The sequence below is a fragment of the Oncorhynchus mykiss genome, chromosome 28, assembly GCF_013265735.2.
Source record: "Oncorhynchus mykiss isolate Arlee chromosome 28, USDA_OmykA_1.1, whole genome shotgun sequence".
Lineage (NCBI taxonomy): Eukaryota > Metazoa > Chordata > Actinopteri > Salmoniformes > Salmonidae > Oncorhynchus > Oncorhynchus mykiss.
Genome location: NC_048592.1, coordinates 799,465 through 825,535, shown reverse-complemented (window position 1 = coordinate 825,535; position 26,071 = coordinate 799,465). Strand labels below are relative to the sequence as shown.

At 44.9% G+C, this 26,071-nt stretch overlaps 1 protein-coding gene across 4 annotated transcripts in view; it reads right to left on the bottom strand.

The window, feature by feature from the left end:
- The window catches only part of LOC100136604 (insulin receptor), a 125,103-nt gene that overhangs the window by 32,571 nt on the left and 66,461 nt on the right, over window positions 1-26,071 (bottom strand). For all 4 annotated transcript variants that reach the window (XR_005040201.1, XR_005040200.1, XM_036966058.1 and 1 more), the window contains exons 5-8: window positions 1,323-1,462; window positions 1,061-1,205; window positions 527-741; window positions 29-155 (exon numbers count right to left, since the gene is read on the bottom strand). Coding sequence is in view for 2 of the 4 variants with exons in the window: in XM_036966058.1 (XP_036821953.1) it covers window positions 29-155; window positions 527-741; window positions 1,061-1,205; window positions 1,323-1,462 (627 nt within the window). In the remaining 2 variants the exon portion in view is untranslated. The remainder of the gene's footprint in view (window positions 1-28; window positions 156-526; window positions 742-1,060; window positions 1,206-1,322; window positions 1,463-26,071) is intronic.

Sequence of the window (26,071 nt, the reverse complement as noted above, 5' to 3'; positions counted from 1 at the left end):
ACACACACACACAAACGTGTGTACTTACGCTTCCTTGTAGAAGAGCATGAAGCCCAGCAGGTCTCTGAAGTCAGGAGGCCAGAACGGTTCCCACCTGATCACGATCTTATCATGTGTGGCACGCACCTGAGTGAACCTTAACTCCTGGTTCTCACCTGAGAGAGTCACACACACACACAATATGGTCAGTACTACACTGTCCTAGGTCTGTGACACACTACAGATGTATGTACGTGTGTGTGCACAAGCATGTGTGTGGGGCGGCAGGTAGCCTTGCGGCTAGAGCGTTGGGCCAGTGATGAAAAAGGTCGCTGGTTTGAATCCCCGAGCCGACTAGGTGAAAATCTGCTGATGTGCCCTTGAGCAAGACACTTAACACTAACTGCTCCTGTAAGTTGATCTGGATAAGAATGTCTGCTAAATGACTCAAATTAAAAAAAACATATATATATAAAGTGTTTTCATCTCTGCAAATTTGTGTGTTGGCGTTCATGCGTGTGTGTACTCAAGACTGTATGCTCCTTACAGGAGGCCTGGTCTCCATTGGTCTTGGATACGATGTCGTTCTTGTGCTGTCTGTCTTTGGTGCCTGTCACCTCCTCCATCTTGCGGATCTCTGACATGCAGAGCTTAATGTTGAGTTGAAAGAACATGCGTCCCTGGAGGATGGTCAGGTTGTGTTTGTTCCAGTCCCACAGCTGACGCAGGTTCTGGTTGTCTAACGCATAGAACGAGTAACCCCTGGGGAAGAAACAGACACCAGGGTTGGGGTCAATTCTATTCAAATTCAAGTCAATTCAGAAAGTAAAACAAATTCCAATTCATTAAATATAATTGGAATTCCTGTGTACTTTCTGAATTGACTGGAATTGACCCCAACCCTGACAGACACATTATACTGATGTATTTTTAAGTGTATTTTAAGTATTACTGACAGATATAGTTTAGAATATGAGAGGAGGAGGAGGAGGAGTAAGAGGAGCAGAAAGAGAAAGAAGCGAACTGCAGGGCTTGGAAGAAGAAAGTTGGAGGAAGAGGACGAGAAGGAAAGTCAACTTACCCATCTATCAGTGTGTCCCCTCTGATGACCTGTAGTTTGCGGAGGAAGGAGAGAGAGACGAGGGCGTAGGAGCGCCGGACAGTCAGATACCCTGTTATCTCCTCCAACTGACCAAGGTTAGCCTCCAGCTCTGCTGCTATGTTATCTACACACGCACACAATCAAATTATTATTAACTTAGAAGGAACTTTGGTTACAAGCAGGGGTGACATAATGACACACACATACACTTGTAAATTAGACAAGGGCTCACAATACTCACTTCCCCCTCTGAGGTTGATTTCCATGCTGCCGTTGAGCACGGTGCATCCTCTCAGAGCCTGTGCTGCTGTCACAGAGTCCACCATCTTCTGGCCCATACACACCTTAGGACACAGCCCAGCACATGGAGTACAGATTAACCTGCAGGAGGAGATGGAGAGAGCACACACGTCAGATAGGGATGAGGGGAAAAATACATACAGTAGAGAATCGCAAAATTATTTTTTGCAATTTTATATTGATACTCTGACTCCAAGTACCTATTAGTAAAAAAATGGCTAGGTAGTTAACCTTAGCTAGCCCTAAATCGGCTGTACCTGCGCCAAAACTACAGATTGTTTTCAAATGTTTGAAATGGTATGCCAACATGTTAACACTTATCTCTAAAACTCGTTTTCTCATGGCTCTCTCTTGTTCCTCAGCAGCAGACATATAGTGAGCAATATGTTTGGAAAATCGGATCACAATAAAATCACAGTACATATAGAGTCGTGAGACACATAGAACCGCAATACACATCGTATCAGCACCTAAGTATCGTGATAATATCATACCGTGAGGTCCCTGGCAATTCCCAGCCCTAAGGTCATACGGTACAAACACACACAAGTCAGAAAACACACTCTTGGGGTAGACACACAGACTAACACAGTCAGAGAGTTCACATAGTCACCGAGTTCGACTCACAGGAGGTGGGAACCACTTCACAGACATAATCAAACTCTCACTTGGCGGTACACGCACGCGAGCAGAGTTTGCCCAACAGCTACTCTATAACCTCAAGTCACCTCACGATGAATTGAAGGAAGTAGGCAATAATCCTTTCATAAGAGCTACGGTGCCCTCATCTACCCCTCAACCTTCCCAGAGAGAGGGAGAGAGGATGAGAGCGAGGACTACTCTATAACCTAACAATGGAGTTAAGTTCAATCTTTCATAAGAGAGAAGTATACAATGTCGTACGCCCTGATCGAGCCCTTCAACCTTCAAACACAGAGCCAAACCATTCACGATGTGTCAAGGTAGTTTTTATGCTGACTGGTTTGAGAGGTGAGAGAATGATCTGGTCTAGTGAGCACACAAGCACACTCACTATGTTATCCACACACACGCACACACTGGCAGCTCCATCGAGGAAGAGGACATTTGTCTTCCAACCTTTGTTGTTGGGTTCAGTGTGCGTTTCTCCTAGGGCTGTGTCCGACTAAAGTAAAACGTCTCTCTATCTCTCTCTCTCTCAATCTACACACAATACCCCATAATGACAAAGCAAAAACAGGTTTTAAGAAATGTTTGCAAATGTATTTTTAAAAATCTACTGAAATATGACATTTACATTAAGTACCAGATTCTTTATTCAGTACCTTGTTGAAGCACCTTTGGCAGCGATTACAGCCTCAAGTCTTCTTGGGTATGACGCTACAAGCTTGGCACATTTGGGGAGTTTCTCCAATTCTTCTCTGCAGATCCTCTCAAGCTCTGTCAGGTTGGATGGGGAGTGTCGCTACACAGCTATTTTCAGGTCTCTCCAGAGATGTTTGATCGGGTTCAAGTCCGGGCCACTCAAGGACAATCAGAGACTTGTCTCGAAGCCACTCCTGCGTTGTCTTGTCTGTGTGCTTAGGGTCGTTGTCCTGTTGGAAGGGGAATCTTCGCCCCCAGTCTGAGGTCCTGAGTGCTCCATTCACCTTTCCCTCAATCCTGACTAGTCTCTCAGTCCCTGCTGCTGAAAAACATCCTCACAGCATGATGCTGCCACCACCATATGCTTCACCGTAGGGATGGTGCCAGGTTTCCTTCAGATGTGACACTTGGCATTCAGGCCAAAAAGTTCAATCTTGGTTTCATCAGATCAGAGAATCTTGTTCTCATTGTCTGAGACACTTTAGGTGTCTTTTGGCAAACTCCAAGTGAGCTGTCATGTGCCTTTTACTGATTAGTGGCTTCCGTCTGGCCACTCTACCATAAAGACCTGATTGGTGGAGAGTTGCAGAGAGGGTTGTCCTGATGGAAGGTTCTTCCATCTCCACAGAGGAACTCTGGAGCTCTGTCAGAGTGACCATCGGGTTCTTGATCATCTCTCTGAACAAGGCCCTTCTCCCCCAATTGCTCAGTTTGGCAGGGCGGCCAGCTCTAGGAAGAGTCTTTGTGGTTCCAATCTTTTTCCATTTAAGAATGATGAAGACTGTGATCTTAGGGACCTTCAATGCTGCAGAAATGTTTTGGTACCCTTCCCCAGAACTGTGTCTCGACTAAATCCTGTCTTGGATCTCTACGGACAACTCCTTGACCTCATGGCTTGTTTTTTGCTCAGACATGCACTGTCAACTGTGAAATCTTATATAGACAGGTGTGTGCCTTTCAAAATCATGTCCAATCAATTGAATTTACCACAGTTGGACTCCATTCAAGTTGTAGAAATATCTCAAGGATGATCAATGGAAACAGGATGCAACTGAGCTCAATTTCGAGTCTCATTAGCAAACGGTCTGAATTCTTATATTTCTGGGGGTTTTTAATATAAAAAAGGTTTTAATATAAATTTGCAAACATTTCTAAAAACCTATTTTCGCTTTGTCATTATGGGGTATTATGTCTCGATTGATGAGTGAAAAAAAATAATTAAATCCATTTTAGAATAAGGCTGTAACGTAACAAAATGTGGAAAAAGTCAAGGGGTCTGAATACTTTCTGAATGCACTGTACATTAAGGAACTATTGTCATTGTCAATGGATGGACTCTTCGCTTGCTGTTTGATGTTTGAGGTGAAGAAAACCTTACTTGAGAAGCTCCACACCTCATTAGTGGTGGTGAGTTAAGACAATCAGAAATACTATCAGATCCACAAATGGGCACATTTATAGGCTCACATTTGTGAGCAGGCCAGATAGCCCAGGCCTACTTCTATGCGTAATCAGGTGCGCGTCCTTACTCAACAATGACATGAGCGCTCCAAACAAAAGAAAATGAATTAATTTACAAAAGTCGAACTTGAATTCCATAAACCAAATCTTGTATCTGTAGCATAGGTTATGCGCTCTGCAAACAATGTGTCCACTCCAACAATGAGAACAGTAAATTACTTTAATAATAATGTATTGAATGCATTAACAGAAATTACCATAACCCAACCAACATTGTACATTAGAAATTATGGGAATTAGCAGTAAATGTACTACTGGTGATATATGCAATTGAGAATTGATAGACTTACAATCAAAGGGAAAACAATTCACACAATGAAGTTATGAAACAATGAATGTGCATGAATCGGCTAGAGCGAGTGCATTCTGGAGAGAGACATGCGTTGTGAATCTTAGCCACACTCCCCTTCTTCTTGGACTCCGCCATCCCCGTTGCCTCTGCAATAGATAAGCCCACTGAGACAGGCACAAATCAGCCAGGTGTCTTGTGTGCCCCCCCCCAAAATATACGTGTTACTGCTCGATTAAAAATAATATTGGCAGATCAATAGCCTATCGACCAAACAATCGTACAGTCAACTAAATGGGGTCAGGTCTAGTTTCTTCCTGCAGCATTTGTAGCATATTTTCATGGAAACGTGTGTCCGTGTGTGATTTACTAAAACTAATACGTGAAGAGTGGCGGTATGTGGTGTTGGATAGAGCAACACTGTTGTAGCATCAGCAAATGACCCCAGTATATAGTGCACTATAGTCACTATGGGAGCCCTGGTCAAAAGTAGTACACTAAATAGGGAAAAGGGTGCCATTTGGGATGCATTCAATAATGATAGGCAGGCGGGATGACTTACAACACTACCTATTATGTATAGTGAGAGCGAGAGAGGAAAAGAGTTGGGATAGTGGAGGGCGAGGGTAGAAAAATGTGAGAGAGAGAGAGAGAGAGAGAGAGAGAGAGAGAGAGAGAGAGAGAGAGAGAGAGAGAGAGAGAGAGAGAGAGAGAGAGAGAGAGAGAGAGAGAGAGAGAGAGAGAGAGAGAGAGAGAGAGAGAGAGAGAGAGAGAGAGAGAGAGAGAGAGAGAGAGAGAGAGAGAGAGAAGAGAGAGAGAGAGAGAAGAGAGAGAGAGAGAGAGAGAGAGAGAGAGAGAGAGAGAGAGAGAGAGTTTTGAGTTTTTATAAAACCTTTATTTTTTACTCAAGTGTTAACATAAATAATGACACACTGCCTTTTCAGAAATGAAACAACAAATGTTATTCCTAAACAAAAATAAATACATAACATATACATTCAACTTATTTCAGCAGCAAAAAATAATTTCCCCTCCTCTACAAAACAAAGCGCTCTTTCGTAGGCCCACTTCTCCTCAAATAATAGGAGATCTTTTACAGCTGAAAAGAACTCAAAATCTACTTTTATTCTTGCTTTCACTAAACCTTTAAAAACACATCTTACATCCTGCCCATATCCCGTTTCTATCTTATGTTTCCTACTCAGAAAAATTGACATCTTAGCTTGTCCCAAAATAAAATTTAACATTTGACATTTTCTTTTCTGTTGTTTACTATATTGAAACCCCAAAATAAAAACAGTGTTATTGAAAAACTCCCCTACTGCTTTAAACAAAGATTCCAGCATTTCCAATAGAGGTTTTATCCTCTCACACTCCATAAAACAGTGAAAAATGGTTTCTCTTATATTACAAAAAGGACATCCATCTCTAACATCTGAGTTAATAACAGATACAAAAGCATTAACTGCAATGATGCCATGCAAAACCCTCCATTGCATATCACCAGTACCCTTTTGTAACGGTGGTTTGTACAGTGCTCTCCATGCTGGCTTTACCTTGTCATCAATGCCCAATTTTACCCTCCATGGAGTATCTTTTCTATTTTTCAATTTATCTTTATTCAACACCTTGACACACCCCCTATACAATTCCTTCCCATTCACCTCATCCAAACCCACCTCCTCCAACCCTCTCAAATCCAGCAATAACGCCTTTCTTTCTGACTCTGGGATATTTGGTGTAATCCCTAGTTTTGGAAATGAGACGTCTTCATCTTGCACCTTCTTCTTGTGGCTACTAAGCATACCCCATTCTTCCGCTGACAGAGCCTTCCTACAGCTCCCCAGCATTTGTCCGACAATCCTTTCCGACCTCATCCCCAACTGTTCTGCCACCCGTCTTCCATCCATTAAGGCGGGCCCAGCCATGGCCATTAACTGTCTTAAGGTGATGATTTTCCCCTTCACCAGAATCTTGGAGAAATGTGGAACAGCTGCAGTTGTACAGTCCAGTCTTGCCCCATACACCAGAGGTTCCTCCAACAGCCAATGCACTGACTCCGCTGAAGTTCTTCTGGACACCTTCATTACGCTCCACACTCTGAGAAGGCCTCTATAAAACGGAGGTACTCCCTCCCTAGAAATCTGGCTACTATCAACCAGAAATAAAGCCTTCTTTAAACCTAATCCTCCAACCCGCTGTAATATAAGACCTGCCACCCCTCTCCACACCACATTTTCCGGTCCATAAAGCAACCTTTGAATAAACTGAAACCGAAAAGCAGCAGCCCTACTAGCAAGATGTACAAGACCTTGTCCCCCCTCCTCTTTTGACAAATACAAAACACTTTGTGGAACCCAGTGATACTTATCCCAAAAGAAATCCACAATAATTGCCTGTATCTTAGCCAGAAGGCCAGATGGTGGTTCTAAAACTGACAACCGATGCCACAGTGCAGAGGCAATCACATTGTTAACTATAATAGTGCGCCCCCTATATGACATACGAGATAGTAACCAACGCCATCTCCTCATCCTCCCTTCCACCATTTCAACCACCCCACTCCAATTTTTTTCCATAGTCCCCTCATCTCCTAGGTACACTCCAAGATACTTAAAACCTCCCTTACACCATTCTAGCCCCCCTGGCAAAACCATGATCCCTCCAGACCATTCTCCAATCTGTAAAGCACAACTCTTTTCCCAATTTACCTTTGCAGAGGATATTCCCCTAAAACGATCAACCATTAGACTCAAACTATCCACCTCCGCTTGATTTTTCACTAGCACAACTACATCATCAGCATAGGCTGAAAGACGAATAGGAGGAATATCCTCTGAAAGGCACACCCCTGCAATGCGACTTCTAATGCTATTTAGTAGTGGCTCTATAGCAATAGCATATAACATCCCAGACATAGAACATCCCTGCCTAATACCTCTACACACTTTAAAAGGAGCACTCAAACCACCGTTAACTTTCAATACACTTTCAATGTCACCATATATCACCTTTATCATGGCAATAAAACCAGAGCTGAACCCAAACGCCTCAAACGTGTGCCATAAATATTGATGTTCAACTCGGTCAAATGCCTTTTCCTGATCAATTGAAATTAGACCAGCATCCAACCCAATAGCCTTAGAGACGTCCAAAAAATCACGAATCAGAGAAATGTTATCCCCTATCTGCCTGCCAGGAACACAGTAGGACTGATCCGTATGTATGATTTGCCCCATCACCTCCTTCAGCCTGTTGGACAAAGCCTTTGACAATATTTTATAATCAGTACACAATAAAGCCACCGGCCTCCAGTTCTTCACCTCCCTCAGGTCACCCTTTTTAGGCAGTAGGGTGAGGACAGCCCTTCTGCAGCTTATTGGTAGTAACCCTTCGGTTAAACTATCATTAGCTACTTCTAACCAATCCTCTCCCAACATAGCCCAAAAAGACTTAAAAAAGTCAACGGGAAGCCCATCAATGCCTGGTGCCCTTCCATTTTCCATGCCATTTAATGCAGTGTATAAATCCTGCAAAGACAATGGTTGCTCAAGCTCAACCTGAGCTTCTGCAGGCACCTTTGGGAGCCCATCAAAGAACTGCTGTGTCACCGTTTTGTCCTCTTTGTACTCACACTTGTAGAGCTCAGCATAGAACTCTACTGCCCTCTTTCTAATTTCACTAGGGCTAGTGAGCTCTTGTCCAACAGCTGATTTGAGACAATGAATAATTTTTCTTTGTCCATTCTTTTTCTCTAAACCAAAGAAAAATTTGGATGAGGCATCCATTTCAGATATGCCCTGAAATTTACTTCTCACCAATGCCCCCTGTGCTCTGATACCCAGCAGATCTGCCAATGCAGCTTTTCTCCTCTTGAGGGCCTGAGTATGGCCTCGATCTCCTGTGGTCTCAACCAACGTCATGAGTTCCACTATTTCAATCTCTAGGGCTTTCATTGATCTGGTGATATCCTTGGTGACATTCTCCGTGTATTGATTACAAAATTGTTGAATCTGGATTTTCCCTATATCCCACCATTGTTGAAGGGATACAAAACTGGCCTTTTGAGACCTCCACCTCTCCCAAAAAAAACTGAAACAATTCCTGAAGTGAGCATCACTCAATAAAGTTATATTAAAATGCCAGTATGCGCTTTTAGGTTTTACATCGTTAATGAACACCACCTCTGTTATTAAACAATGATCAGAAAATCCCACTGGAGTTATCACACTTGATTTACAGACCTGAGATTGATGCTCAAAAACATAAAACCTATCTAACCTGGCCATAGAGATGATGTTCTCTCTCACATGCGCCCAGGTGTACTGCCTTGTTCCTCCATGTTGACTCCGCCAAATATCACACAGTTCATTTGTTACAATAAGGCGTTTCAAAAACGTCCTTGAGGCTATATGAGGTTCTTGGTGATTTCTATCTAAATCACTAACTGTGCAGTTAAAATCCCCAGCAATAAACAAATAATCTTTGTTACATTTCTCAATGGTATTTGATAATGTCTCTAAAAAACATACCCTCTCAACTGTCACCACTGGGGCATATACATTTATCAGACACATATTGATGTTTTCATACCTTGCTCTAACTTTTAATAACCTCCCCTCAACTACCTCTTCAACCTCATATGACAAAGGCAAAAACCCTTTTGAGAACAAGATAACCACACCCCCACTTTTTGAGTTTTTATGACTACACACCACTGTCCCCCCCCACTCCTGTTGCCACATAACTTCATTTTCCAAATTACTATGCGTTTCTTGTAGAAAAATTATGTCACTTCCCTTTCCCCTCATTAACTCATACACCATGGCTCTTTTTTTAACATCTCTTGCCCCATTTACGTTTAAAGAAGAGATCTTAAAACTGCTCATGGATAAGAAAAAAATACAGAGGAAGATACAGCCACCACATCTCTTTACAGAGTTAAAACTGCAACTGAACTCTTTCATTTTCTTTAGAATTTGCATCACTTATTACTCTCGTGACCACTTTCTTGAGTCTAGCAATTTCAGGGCTTTTCAAACCTCCCCCTGTAATTTTTGACATCAGAAACTTTGCTGATTCAATAAACAATTCACGTTCAGGGAAAAATCAGTTACATTGTAATCCTGCATATATTTCTTCCCTTTTGTCAACTTCAGAAATTGACGTATCTTCTCGATCCCATACCTCCCTTCCACCCCATCTATCTCACTATATTGTTGTGACGCGTCAGATGACTCACTCTCGCTATCCTCCCCAGAAGAAAACCCCATCTCTACAACCTGTTCATCTTCACCTGATTTATCCATCTCTACCTTTCTCTTAGAATTAGACCCTTCACCACCCCTTAAATTCTTCCTTTTACTCCTCGGTATTTTGAAAACATCCGCTTCCTTTTCCGTTATTTCAATCTCCTCTTGACCTCCAATTTCATTTTCCAGCACCACCTCAGCGACGGCAGTCGCAATCTCACCTACTGTTTCCCCTCCCTCTTTGTTCTGATCTACCACAATTGCCCCCGTATCCACAATGCCTTCCTCTCCTACTTTTCCAACCACATCTGCCCACCTTCTCTCTTCCCCTACACCTGTAGTATTTTCATCCCTTCGCTGTGGTACGTTAGTTGCACCCGCACTAAAGCTACTACCAGGCTCAGCGCGTTCATTCTCGGGACAATTACGCACCAAATGCCCCTCTCTTCCACATCCAAAACATTTCATTGATTCAGTAGATGCATAGAAGACATAATCAAATCCATCAATCTTAAAACTAAACGCTAAATTCAGTTCATCTCCTTCCTTCTTTAAAATCATATGCACTTGTCTCCTATGAGACACGACATGTTTCAACAACGGAGATTTGCATCCAAAAAGAACCTTCTTTATTGTAGATACGATTTGACCATGGCGAGATAACTCTCGCTCTAACACTTCATCTCTAACAAATGGTGGCACGTTAGAAAGCATAACTTTCTTCGCAGGATTCATAAGCGGAAATACCGGCGTCTGTGTCTCCCGCAACACAACACCCCTCTCAACTATCTTATTCACCTTTTCAATTGAATCTAAGAATATCACTACAGCGCTATTCATCCTTGAGGCTGATTTGATGCTATCATACCCAATGATAGCACCCACAGCCAAGCTACATTCTTCCACTGAACACCCAGCCGCAGCAGGAATTTTTACTCCATGCCTCCGACTAAGTTTTTCAAACTCTACATTTCCGCGAGTGGCCATTGCAACCAGCCCCACCCGCTGGTTGTGCCCTCGCGAAAAAACAACCTCAAAGATCCCACCACCCCTATACGTGCTCAAAGATCCCACCACCCCTATACGTGCTTAGTGATAGTTAAACAATATATCCGTAAAACAACTAAACTAATCAATATATATATATGTACATACCAAAACCCAATAGAGTGAAAAGAAATTCCATTCGCTCTCACTCACAAACACTCTGCTTGACGACTCACTCCCAGCATGCACTCCGACGAGAGAGAGAGAGAGAGAGAGAGAGAGAGAGAGAGAGAGAGAGAGAGAGAGAGAGAGAGAGAGAGAGAGAGAGAGAGAGAGAGAGAGAGAGAGAGAGAGAGAGAGAGAGAGAGAGAGAGAGAGAGAGAGAGAGAGAGAGAGAGAGAGAGAGAGAGAGAGAGAGAGAGAGAGAGAGAGAGAGAGAGAGAGAGAGAGAGAGGAGAGAGAGAGAGGAGAGAGAGAGAGAGAACAGAAGGAGAGATTTGAGGAGAGGACAATGGGTGGTGAAATGCAGGCCATAACCTGTGGGGCCATCAGACTCCAGCTACCCAGCCACCAACCTTGGCCCACCCTCCAGCCTGCCCCTCCCCAACCACACAGCCAGCTCCTACCCAGCTTTCACGCTGTAACAAAAGACACCAAGGCCTGAAGAGGCCAGACCCATCTCTGTCCAACTAATGATTAGTGTGTCTGGAGTCTGTCTGTCTCGCACACACACACACACGAAGGTCACTGTGATAAACACACCCAGATTCTTCTCTCTAGTGGCAAGCCAGGATTAGAATGCACACAAGCAGACGACCTTAAACATTGTTATTGGCAAATCAATGAGCACTGTAGCCTAGCCCTGCATGAGTGACTGTCTCAGCTGGCTTAGTTCAGACTGGCTCAGCTATGGAGTGGAGACAGCAATAGCAAACAGAAATGAAATGCTATGAGGAATGTATTCTGTAGCCCAACACAAAACACTGCACACACACACACACACACACACCACTGCCCTGTTTTCCCTGCCTGCTTTGCTAGCTGCTCTGACCTGAACTTGCTGAACTGTCTGCATAGCGAATACACTGTGCCAACCAACGCCTCCACACTCCCACTGCAGCGCCGCACATGCGCACACACAAACAGCCGTTGTACAACAGGGGAGCCTTGCAGTACTGCACTGTCATGCTGCACTGTACAGCAGAAATTAGCAGGACGTGATGCAAAGGGCTTTGCAGCATTTCGATCTAACTGGCACAACTCCTCTGAAACCACACTGAGACGACTGCACATGTACCTATTGAGACGACTGCAGACACGTACATATTGAGACGACTGCAGACAAGTACATATTGAGACGACTGCAGACACGTACCTATTGAGACGACTGCAGACACGTACCTATTGAGACGACTGCAGACACGTACCTATTGAGACGACTGCAGACACGTACCTATTGAGACGACTGCAGACACGTAACTATTGAGACGACTGCAGACACGTAACTATTGAGACGACTGCACATGTACATATTGAGACGACTGCACATGTACATATTGAGACGACTGCAGACTAGAGGTCGACCGATTATGATTTTTCAACGCCGATACCGATACCGATTAGTGGCGGGCCAAAAAAGCCGATACGATTAATTGCCCGATTTTTTTTATTTTATTTGTAATAATGACAATTACAACAATACTGAAACACTTATTTTAACTTAATATAACACATCAATAAAATCAATTTAGCCTCAAGTAAATAATGAAACATGTTCAACTTGGTTTAAATAATGCAAAAACAAAGTGTTGGAGAAGTAAGTAAAAGTGCAATATGTGCCATGTAAGAAAGCTAACGTTTCAGTTCCTTGCTCAAAACATGAGAACATTTGAAAGCTGGTGGTTCCTTTTAACGTGAGTCTTCAATATTCCCAGGTAAGAAGTTTTAGGTTGTAGTTATTATAGGAATTATAGCACTATTTCCCTCTATACCATTTGTATTTCATTAACCTTTGACTATTGGATGTTCTTATAGGCACTTTAGTATTACCAGTGAAACAGTATAGCTTCCGTCCCCCTAAATAGCTAGCCATTTCACTTTGGTTACACCAGCCTCATCTCGGGAGTTGTTAGGCTTGAAGTCATAAACAGCGCAATGCTTGACGCACAACGAAGAGCTGCTGGCAAAACGCACGAAAGTGCTGTTTGAATGAATGTTTACGCGCCTGCTTCTGCCTACCACCGCTCAGTCAGATACTTGTGTGCTTGTATGCTCAGTCAGATTATATGCAACGCAGGACACGCTAGATAATATCTAGTAATATCATCAACCATGTGTAGTTAACTAGTGATTATGATTGATTGATTTTTATAAGATAAGTTTAATGCTAGCTAGCAACTTACCTTGGCTTACTGCATTTGCGTAACAGGCAGTCTCCTTGTGGAGTGCAACGAGAGAGAGGCAGGTCGTTATTGCGTAAGGTTGCAAGATTGGATCCCCCGAGCTGACATGGTGAAAATCTGTTGTTCTGCCCCTGAACAAGGCAGTTAACCCACCGTTCTAGGCCGTCATTGAAAGTAAGAATGTGTTCTGACTTGCCTAGCTAAATAAAGGTATATTTAAAAAAAAACTGTATTATTATTTTTTTAAATATACATATATTTTTTTAAATCGGCAAATCAGCGCCCAAAAATATCGATATCCGATTGTTATGAAAACTTGAAATCGGCCCTAATTAATCGGCCATTCCGATTATTCGGTCGACCTCTACTGCAGACACGTAACTATTGAGATGACTGCAGACACGTATCTATTGAGATGACTGCAGACACGTATCTATTGAGACAACTGCATACAAGTCCTGATTGAGATGACTGCAGACAAGGTACCTATTGAGACGACTGCAGACACGTACCTATTGAGACGACTGCAGACAAGTACCTATTGAGACGACTGCAGACACGTACCTATTGAGACGACTGCAGACACGTACCTATTGAGACGACTGCAGACACGACACGTACATATTGAGACGACTGCAGACACTTACCTATTGAGACGACTGCAGACACGTACATATTGAGACGACTGCAGACACGTACATATTGAGACGACTGCAGACACGTACATATTGAGACGACTGCACATGTACCTATTGAGACGACTGCACATGTACCTATTGAGACGACTGCACATGTACCTATTGAGACGACTGCACATGTACCTATTGAGACGACTGCAGACACGTACCTATTGAGACGACTGCAGACACGTACCTATTGAGACGACTGCAGACACGTACCTATTGAGACGACTGCAGACACGTACATATTGACACGACTGCAGACACGTACCTATTGAGAAGACGGCACATGTACCTATTGAGAAGACTGCAGACACGTACATATTGAGACGACTGCAGACACGTACATATTGAGACGACTGCAGACACGTACATATTGAGACGACTGCAGACAGGTACCTATTGAGACGACTGCAGACAGGTACATATTGAGACGACTGCAGACACGTACATATTGAGACGACTGCACACACGTACATATTGAGACGACTGCACACACGTACATATTGAGACGACTGCACATGTACCTATTGAGACGACTGCACATGTACCTATTGAGACGACTGCACATGTACCTATTGAGACGACTGCACATGTACCTATTGAGACGACTGCACATGTACCTATTGAGACGACTGCACATGTACCTATTGAGGCGACTGCACATGTACCTATTGAGGCGACTGCACATGTACCTATTGAGGCGACTGCACATGTACCTACTGAGACGACTGCAGACACGTACATATTGAGATTACTGCAGACACGTACATATTGAGACGACTGCAGACACGAACATATTGAGACGACTGCAGATGTACCTATTGAGACGACTGCAGACACGTACCTATTGAGACGACTGCATACAAGTCCTTATTGAGATGACAGCACACGTACCTATTGAGACGACTGCAGACACGTACATATTGAGACGACTGGAGACACGTACATATTGAGACGACTGCAGATGTACCTATTGAGACGACTGCAGACACGTACCTATTGAGACGACTGCAGACATGTACATATTGAGACGACTGCAGACACGTACATATTGAGACGACTGCAGACACGTACATATTGAGACGACTGCAGACACGTACATATTGAGACGACTGCAGACACGTACATATTGAGACGACTGCAGACAGGTACATATTGAGACGACTGCACACGTACCTATTGAGACGACTGCACACGTACCTATTGAGACGACTGCAGACACGTAAATACTGAGACGACTGCAGACACGTACATATTGAGACGACTGCACATGTACCTATTGAGACGACTGCACATGTACCTATTGAGACGACTGCACATGTACCTATTGAGACGACTGCACATGTACCTATTGAGAAGACTGCACATGTACCTATTGAGGCGACTGCACATGTACCTATTGAGACGACTGCAGACACATACATATTGAGATTACTGCAGACACGTACATATTGAGACGACTGCAGACACGAACATATTGAGACGACTGCAGATGTACCTATTGAGAAGACTGCACATGTACCTATTGAGACGACTGCAGATGTACCTATTGAGACGACTGCAGACAAGTCCTTATTGAGATGACGGCACACGTACCTATTGAGACGACTGCAGACAGGTACATATTGAGACGACTGCATACAAGTCCTTATTGAGATGACGGCACACGTACCTATTGAGACGACTGCAGACACGTACATATTGAGACGACTGCAGACACGTACCTATTGAGACGACTGCAGACACGTCCATATTGAGACGACTGCAGCCACGTACCTATTGAGACGACTGCAGACACGTACCTATTGAGACGACTGCAGACACGTACATATTGAGACGACTGCAGACACGAACATATTGAGACGACTGCAGATGTACCTATTGAGACGACTGCAGACACGTACCTATTGAGACGACTGCAGACACGTACCTATTGAGACGACTGCAGACACGTACCTATTGAGACGACTGCAGACACGTACATATTGAGACGACTGCATACAAGTCCTTATTGAGATGACGGCACACGTACCTATTGAGACGACTGCAGACACGTACATATTGAGACGACTGCAGACACGTACCTATTGAGACGACTGCAGACACGTCCATATTGAGACGACTGCAGCCACGTACCTATTGAGACGACTGCAGACACGTACCTATTGAGACGACTGCAGACACGTACATATTGAGACGACTGCAGACACGAACATATTGAGACGACTGCAGATGTACCTATTGAGACGACTGCAGACACGTACCTATTGAGACGACTGCAGACACGTACCTATTGAGACGACTGCAGACACGTACCTATTGAGACGACTGCAGACACGTACATATTGAGACGACTGCAGATGTACCTATTGAGACGACTGCAGACACGTACCTATTGAGACGACTGCAGACACGTACCTATTGAGGCGACTGCATACAAGTCCTTATTGAGATGACGGCACACGTACCTATTGAGATGACTGCAGACACGTACCTACTGAGACGACTGCAGAAACGTACCTATTGAGACCACTGCAGACAAGTACATATTGAGACGACTGCAGACACGTACATATTGAGACGACTGCAGACACGTACCTATTGAGACGACTGCAGACACGTACATATTGAGACGACTGCAGACACGTACATATTGAGACGACTGCAGACACGTACCTATTGAGACGACTGCAGACACGTACATATTGAGACGACTGCAGACACGTACATATTGAGACGACTGCAGACACGTACATATTGAGACGACTGCAGACACGTACATATTGAGACGACTGCACATGTACCTATTGAGATGACGGCACATGTACCTATTGAGACGACTGCAGACACGTACCTATTGAGACGACTGCAGACACGTACCTATTGAGACGACTGCAGACAGGTAGATATTGAGACGACTGCAGACACGTACATATTGAGACGACTGCAGACACGTCCATATTGAGACGACTGCAGACACGTCCATATTGAGACGACTGCAGACACGTCCATATTGAGACGACTGCAGACACGTACATATTGAGATGACGGCACATGTACCTATTGAGACGCCTGCAGACACGTACATATTGAGACGACTGCAAATGTACCTATTGAGATGACGGCACATGTACCTATTGAGACGACTGCAAATGTACCTATTGAGACGACTGCAAATGTACCTATTGAGATGACGGCACATGTACCTATTGAGACGACTGCAAATGTACCTATTGAGACGACTGCAGACACGTACATATTGAAACGACTGCAGACACGTACCTATTGAGACGACTGCAGACACGTACCTATTGAGACGACTGCAGACACGAACATATTGAGACGACTGCAGATGTACCTATTGAGACGAATGCAGACACGTACCTATTGAGACGACTGCAGACACGTACATATTGAGACGACTGCAGACACGTACATATTGAAACGACTGCAGACACGTACATATTGAAACGACTGCAGACACGTACATATTGAAACGACTGCAGACACGTACCTACTGAGACGACTGCAGACACGTACCTATTGAGACGACTGCAGACAAGTACATATTGAGACGACTGCAGACACGTACATATTGAGACGACTGCAGACACGTACCTATTGAGACGACTGCAGACACGTACATATTGAGACGACTGCAGACACGTACCTATTGAGACGACTGCAGACACGTACCTATTGAGACGACTGCAGACACGTACATATTGAGACGACTGCAGACACGTACATATTGAGACGACTGCACATGTACCTATTGAGATGACGGCACATGTACCTATTGAGACGCCTGCAGACACGTACATATTGAGACGACTGCAAATGTACCTATTGAGATGACGGCACATGTACCTATTGAGACGACTGCAAATGTACCTATTGAGACGACTGCAGACACGTACATATTGAAACGACTGCAGACACGTACCTATTGAGACGACTGCAGACACGAACATATTGAGACGACTGCAGATGTACCTATTGAGACGACTGCAGACACGTACCTATTGAGACGACTGCAGACACGTACATATTGAGACGACTGCAGACACGTACATATTGAAACGACTGCAGACACGTACCTATTGAGACGACTGCAGACACGTACCTACTGAGACGACTGCAGACACGTACCTATTGAGACGACTGCAGACAAGTACATATTGAGACGACTGCAGACAAGTACATATTGAGACGACTGCAGACACGTACATATTGAGACGACTGCAGACACGTACCTATTGAGACGACTGCAGACACGTACATATTGAGACGACTGCAGACACGTACATATTGAGACGACTGCAGACACGTACCTATTGAGACGACTGCAGACACGTACATATTGAGACGACTGCAGACACGTACATATTGAGACGACTGCACATGTACCTATTGAGATGACGGCACATGTACCTATTGAGACGACTGCAGACATGTACCTATTGAGACGACTGCAGACACGTACCTATTGAGACGACTGCAGACAGGTAGATATTGAGACGACTGCAGACACGTACATATTGAGACGACTGCAGACACGTCCATATTGAGACGACTGCAGACACGTCCATATTGAGACGACTGCAGACACGTACATATTGAGATGACGGCACATGTACCTATTGAGACGCCTGCAGACACGTACATATTGAGACGACTGCAAATGTACCTATTGAGATGACGGCACATGTACCTATTGAGACGACTGCAAATGTACCTATTGAGACGACTGCAGACACGTACATATTGAAACGACTGCAGACACGTACCTATTGAGACGACTGCAGACACGAACATATTGAGACGACTGCAGATGTACCTATTGAGACGACTGCAGACACGTACCTATTGAGACGACTGCAGACACGTACATATTGAGACGACTGCAGACACGTACATATTGAAACGACTGCAGACACGTACCTATTGAGACGACTGCAGACACGAACATATTGAGACGACTGCAGATGTACCTATTGAGACGACTGCAGACACGTACCTATTGAGACGCCTGCAGACACGTACATATTGAGACGACTGCAAATGTACCTATTGAGATGACGGCACATGTACCTATTGAGACGACTGCAAATGTACCTCTTGAGACGACTGCAGACACGTACATATTGAGACGACTGCAGACACGAACATATTGAGACGACTGCACATGTACCTATTGAGACGACTGCACATGTACCTATTGAGACGACTGCACATGTACCTATTGAGACGACTGCACATGTACCTATTGAGAAGACTGCACATGTACCTATTGAGGCGACTGCACATGTACCTATTGAGACGACTGCAGACACATACATATTGAGATTACTGCAGACACGTACATATTGAGACGACTGCAGACACGAACATATTGAGACGACTGCAGATGTACCTATTGAGAAGACTGCACATGTACCTATTGAGACGACTGCAGATGTACCTATTGAGACGACTGCAGACAAGTCCTTATTGAGATGACGGCACACGTACCTATTGAGACGACTGCAGACACGTACCTACTGAGACGACTGCAGACACGTACCTATTGAGACCACTGCAGACACGTACATATTGAGACGACTGGAGACACGTACATATTGAGACGACTGCAGATGTACCTATTGAGATGACTGCACACGTACCTATTGAGACGACTGCAGACACGTAAATACTGAGACGACTGCAGACACGTACATATTGAGACGACAGCACATGTACCTATTGAGACGACTGCACATGTACCTATTGAGACGACTGCACATGTACCTATTGAGACGACTGCACATGTACCTATTGAGACGACTGCACATGTACCTATTGAGACGACTGCACATGTACCTATTGAGAAGACTGCACATGTACCTATTGAGGCGACTGCACATGTACCTATTGAGACGACTGCAGACACATACATATTGAGATTACTGCAGACACGTACATATTGAGACGACTGCAGACACGAACATATTGAGACGACTGCAGATGTACCTATTGAGAAGACTGCACATGTACCTATTGAGACGACTGCAGATGTACCTATTGAGACGACTGCAGACAAGTCCTTATTGAGATGACGGCACACGTACCTATTGAGACGACTGCAGACAGGTACATATTGAGACGACTGCATACAAGTCCTTATTGAGATGACGGCACACATACCTATTGAGACGACTGCAGACACGTACATATTGAGACAACTGCAGACACGTACCTATTGAGACGACTGCAGACACGTACATATTGAGACGACTGCAGACACGTACATATTGAGACGACTGCAGACACGTACATATTGAGACGACTGCAGACACGTACATATTGAGACGCCTGCAGACACGTACATATTGAGACGACTGCACATGTACCTATTGAGATGACTGCACATGTACCTATTGAGATGACAGCACATGTACCTATTGAGACGACTGCAGACACGTACCTATTGAGACGACTGCAGACACGTACCTATTGAGACGACTGCAGACACGTACCTATTGAGACGACTGCAGACACGTACGTACCTATTGAGACGAATGCAGACACGTACCTATTGAGACGACTGCAGACACGTACCTATTGAGACGACTGCAGACACGTACCAATTGAGACGACTGCAGACACGTACCAATTGAGACGACTGCAGACACGTACCTATTGAGACGACTGCAGACACGTACCAATTGAGACGACTGCAGACACGTACCTATTGAGACGACTGCAGACACGTACCAATTGAGACGACTGCAGACACGTACATATTGAGACGACTGCAGACACGTACATATTGAGACGACTGCAGACACGTACATATTGAGACTGCAGACACGTACCTATTGAGACGACTGCAGACACGTACCAATTGAGACGACTGCAGACACGTACCAATTGAGACGACTGCAGACACGTACCTATTGAGACGACTGCAGACACGTACCAATTGAGACGACTGCAGACACGTACATATTGAGACGACTGCAGACACGTACATATTGAGACGACTGCAGACACGTACATATTGAGACTGCAGACACGTACCTATTGAGACGACTGCAGACACGTACCTATTGAGACGACTGCAGCCACGTACCTATTGAGACGACTGCAGCCACGTACATATTGAGACGACTGCAGACACGTACATATTGAGACGACTGCAGACACGTACATATTGAGACGACTGCAGACACGTACCTATTGAAACGACTGCAGACACGTACATATTGAGACGACTGCAGACACGAACATATTGAGACGACTGCAGATGTACCTATTGAGACGACTGCAGACACGTACCTATTGAGACGACTGCATAGAAGTCCTTATTGAGATGACGGCACACGTACCTATTGAGACGACTGCAGACACGTACCTATTGAGACGACTGCAGACACGTACATATTGAGACGACTGCAGCCACGTACATATTGAGACGACTGCAGACACGTACCTATTGAGACAACTGCAGCCACGTACCTATTGAGATGACTTCAGCCACGTACATATTGAGACGACTGCAGACACGTACCTATTGAGACGACTGCAGACACGTACATATTGAGACGACTGCAGACACGTACCTATTGAGACGACTGCAGACACGTACATATTGAGACGACTGCAGACACGTACATATTAAAACGACTGCAGACACGAACATATTGAGACGACTGCAGATGTACCTATTGAGACGACTGCATAGAAGTCCTTATTGAGATGATGGCACACGTACCTATTGAGACGACTGCAGACACGTACATATTGAGACGACTGGAGACACGTACATATTGAGACGACTGCAGACACGTACCTATAGAGACGACTGCAGACACGTACATATTGAGACGACTGCAGACACGTACATATTGAGACGCCTGCAGACACGTACATATTGAGACGACTGCACATGTACCTATTGAGATGACAGCACACGTACCTATTGAGACGACTGCAGACACGTACCTATTGAGACGACTGCAGACACGTACCTATTGAGACGACTGCAGACACGTACATATTGAGACGACTGCAGACACGTACATATTGAGACGACTGCAGACACGTACCTATTGAGACGAATGCAGACACGTACCTATTGAGACGAATGCAGACACGTACCTATTGAGATGATGCAGACACGTACCTATTGAGACGACTGCAGACACGTACCTATTGAGACGACTGCAGACACGTACCTATTGAGACGACTGCAGACACGTACCTATTGAGACGACTGCAGACACGTACCTATTGAGACGACTGCAGACACGTACCTATTGAGACGACTGCAGACACGTACATATTAAAACGACTGCAGACACTAACATATTGAGACGACTGCAGATGTACCTATTGAGACGACTGCATAGAAGTCCTTATTGAGATGACGGCACACGTACCTATTGAGACGACTGCAGACACGTACATATTGAGACGACTGGAGACACGTACATATTGAGACGACTGCAGACACGTACCTATTGAGACGACTGCAGACACGTACATATTGAGACGACTGCAGACACGTACATATTGAGACGACTGCAGACACGTACATATTGAGACGACTGCAGACACGTACATATTGAGACGACTGCAGACACGTACATATTGAGACGCCTGCAGACACGTACATATTGAGACGACTGCACATGTACCTATTGAGATGACAGCACATGTACCTATTGAGATGACAGCACATGTACCTATTGAGACGACTGCAGACACGTACCTATTGAGACGACTGCAGACACGTACCTATTGAGACGACTGCAGACACGTACATATTGAGACGACTGCAGACACGTACCTATTGAGACAACTGCAGCCACGTACCTATTGAGACGACTTCAGCCACGTACATATTGAGACGACTGCAGACACGTACCTATTGAGACGACTGCAGACACGTACATATTGAGACGACTGCAGACACGTACCTATTGAGACGACTGCAGACACGTACATATTGAGACGACTGCAGACACGTACATATTAAAACGACTGCAGACACGAACATATTGAGACGACTGCAGATGTACCTATTGAGACGACTGCATAGAAGTCCTTATTGAGATGACGGCACACGTACCTATTGAGACGACTGCAGACACGTACATATTGAGACGACTGGAGACACGTACATATTGAGACGACTGCAGACACGTACCTATTGAGACGACTGCAGACACGTACATATTGAGACGACTGCAGACACGTACATATTGAGACGACTGCAGACACGTACATATTGAGACGACTGCAGACACGTACATATTGAGACGACTGCAGACACGTACATATTGAGACGCCTGCAGACACGTACATATTGAGACGACTGCACATGTACCTATTGAGATGACAGCACATGTACCTATTGAGATGACAGCACATGTACCTATTGAGACGACTGCAGACACGTACCTATTGAGACGACTGCAGACACGTACCTATTGAGACGACTGCAGACACGTACCTATTGAGACGACTGCAGACACGTACCTATTGAGACGACTGCAGACACGTACATATTGAGACGACTGCAGACACGTACCTATTGAGACAACTGCAGCCACGTACCTATTGAGACGACTTCAGCCACGTACATATTGAGACGACTGCAGACACGTACATATTGAGACGACTGCAGACACGTACCTATTGAGACGACTGCAGACACGTACATATTGAGACGACTGCAGACACGTACATATTAAAACGACTGCAGACACGAACATATTGAGACGACTGCATATGTACCTATTGAGACGACTGCATAGAAGTCCTTATTGAGATGACGGCACACGTACCTATTGAGACGACTGCAGACACGTACATATTGAGACGACTGGAGACACGTACATATTGAGACGACTGCAGACACGTACCTATAGAGACGACTGCAGACACGTACATATTGAGACGACTGCAGACACGTACATATTGAGACGCCTGCAGACACGTACATATTGAGACGACTGCACATGTACCTATTGAGACGACTGCAGACACGTACCTATTGAGACGACTGCAGACACGTACCTATTGAGACGACTGCAGACACGTACCTATTGAGACGACTGGAGACACGTACATATTGAGACGACTGCAGACACGTACCTATAGAGACGACTGCAGACACGTACATATTGAGACGACTGCAGACACGTACATATTGAGACGCCTGCAGACACGTACATATTGAGACGACTGCACATGTACCTATTGAGACGACTGCAGACACGTACCTATTGAGACGACTGCAGACACGTACCTATTGAGACGACTGCAGACACGTACCTATTGAGACGACTGCAGACACGTACCTATTGAGACGACTGCAGACACGTACATATTGAGACGACTGCAGACACGTACATATTGAGACGACTGCAGACACGTACCTATTGAGACGAATGCAGACACGTACCTATTGAAATGATGCAGACACGTACCTATTGAGACGACTGCAGACACGTACCTATTGAGACGACTGCAGACACGCACCTATTGAGACGACTGCAGACACGTACCTATTGAGACGACTGCAGACACGTACCTATTGAGACGACTGCAGACACGTACCAATTGAGACGACTGCAGACACGTACCTATTGAGACGACTGCAGACACGTACCTATTGAGACGACTGCAGACACGTACATATTGAGACGACTGCAGACACGTACCTATTGAGACGACTGCAGCCACGTACCTATTGAGACGACTGCAGCCACGTACATATTGAGACGACTGCAGACACGTACATATTGAGACGACTGCAGACACGTACCTATTGAGACGACTGCAGACACGTACCTATTGAGACGACTGCAGACACGTACATATTGAGACGACTGCAGACACGTACATATTGAGACGACTGCAGATGTACCTATTGAGACGACTGCATAGAAGTCCTTATTGAGATGACGGCACACGTACCTATTGAGACGACTGCAGACACGTACATATTGAGACGACTGGAGACACGTACATATTGAGACGACTGCAGACACGTACCTATTGAGACGACTGCAGACACGTACATATTGAGACGACTGCAGACACGTACATATTGAGACGACTGCAGACACGTACATATTGAGACGACTGCAGACACGTACATATTGAGACGCCTGCAGACACGTACATATTGAGACGCCTGCAGACACGTACATATTGAGACGACTGCACATGTACCTATTGAGATGACAGCACATGTACCTATTGAGACGACTGCAGACACGTACCTATTGAGACGACTGCAGACACGTACATATTGAGACGACTGCAGACACGTACATATTGAGACGACTGCAGACAGGTACATATTGAGACGAATGCAGACACGTACATATTGAGACGACTGCACATGTACCTATTGAGATGACGGCACATGTACCTATTGAGACGACTGCAGACACGTACCTATTGAGACGACTGCAGACACGTACCTATTGAGACGACTGCAGACACGTACCTATTGAGACACGTACCTATTGAGACGACTGCAGACACGTACCTATTGAGACGACTGCAGACGCGTACCAATTGAGACGACTGCAGACGCGTACCAATTGAGACGACTGCAGACGCGTACATATTGAGACGACTGCAGACACGTACCTATTGAGACGACTGCAGACACGTACCAATTGAGACGACTGCAGACACGTACCAATTGAGACGACTGCAGACACGTACATATTGAGACGACTGCAGACACGTACATATTGAGACGACTGCAGACACGTACCTATTGAGACGACTGCAGACACGTACATATTAAAACGACTGCAGACACTAACATATTGAGACGACTGCAGATGTACCTATTGAGACGACTGCATAGAAGTCCTTATTGAGATGACGGCACACGTACCTATTGAGACGACTGCAGACACGTACATATTGAGACGACTGGAGACACGTACATATTGAGACGACTGCAGACACGTACCTATTGAGACGACTGCAGACACGTACATATTGAGACGACTGCAGACACGTACATATTGAGACGACTGCAGACACGTACATATTGAGACGACTGCAGACACGTACATATTGAGACGACTGCAGACACGTACATATTGAGACGACTGCAGACACGTACATATTGAGACGACTGCAGACACGTACATATTGAGACGACTGCAGACACGTACCTATTGAGACGACTGCAG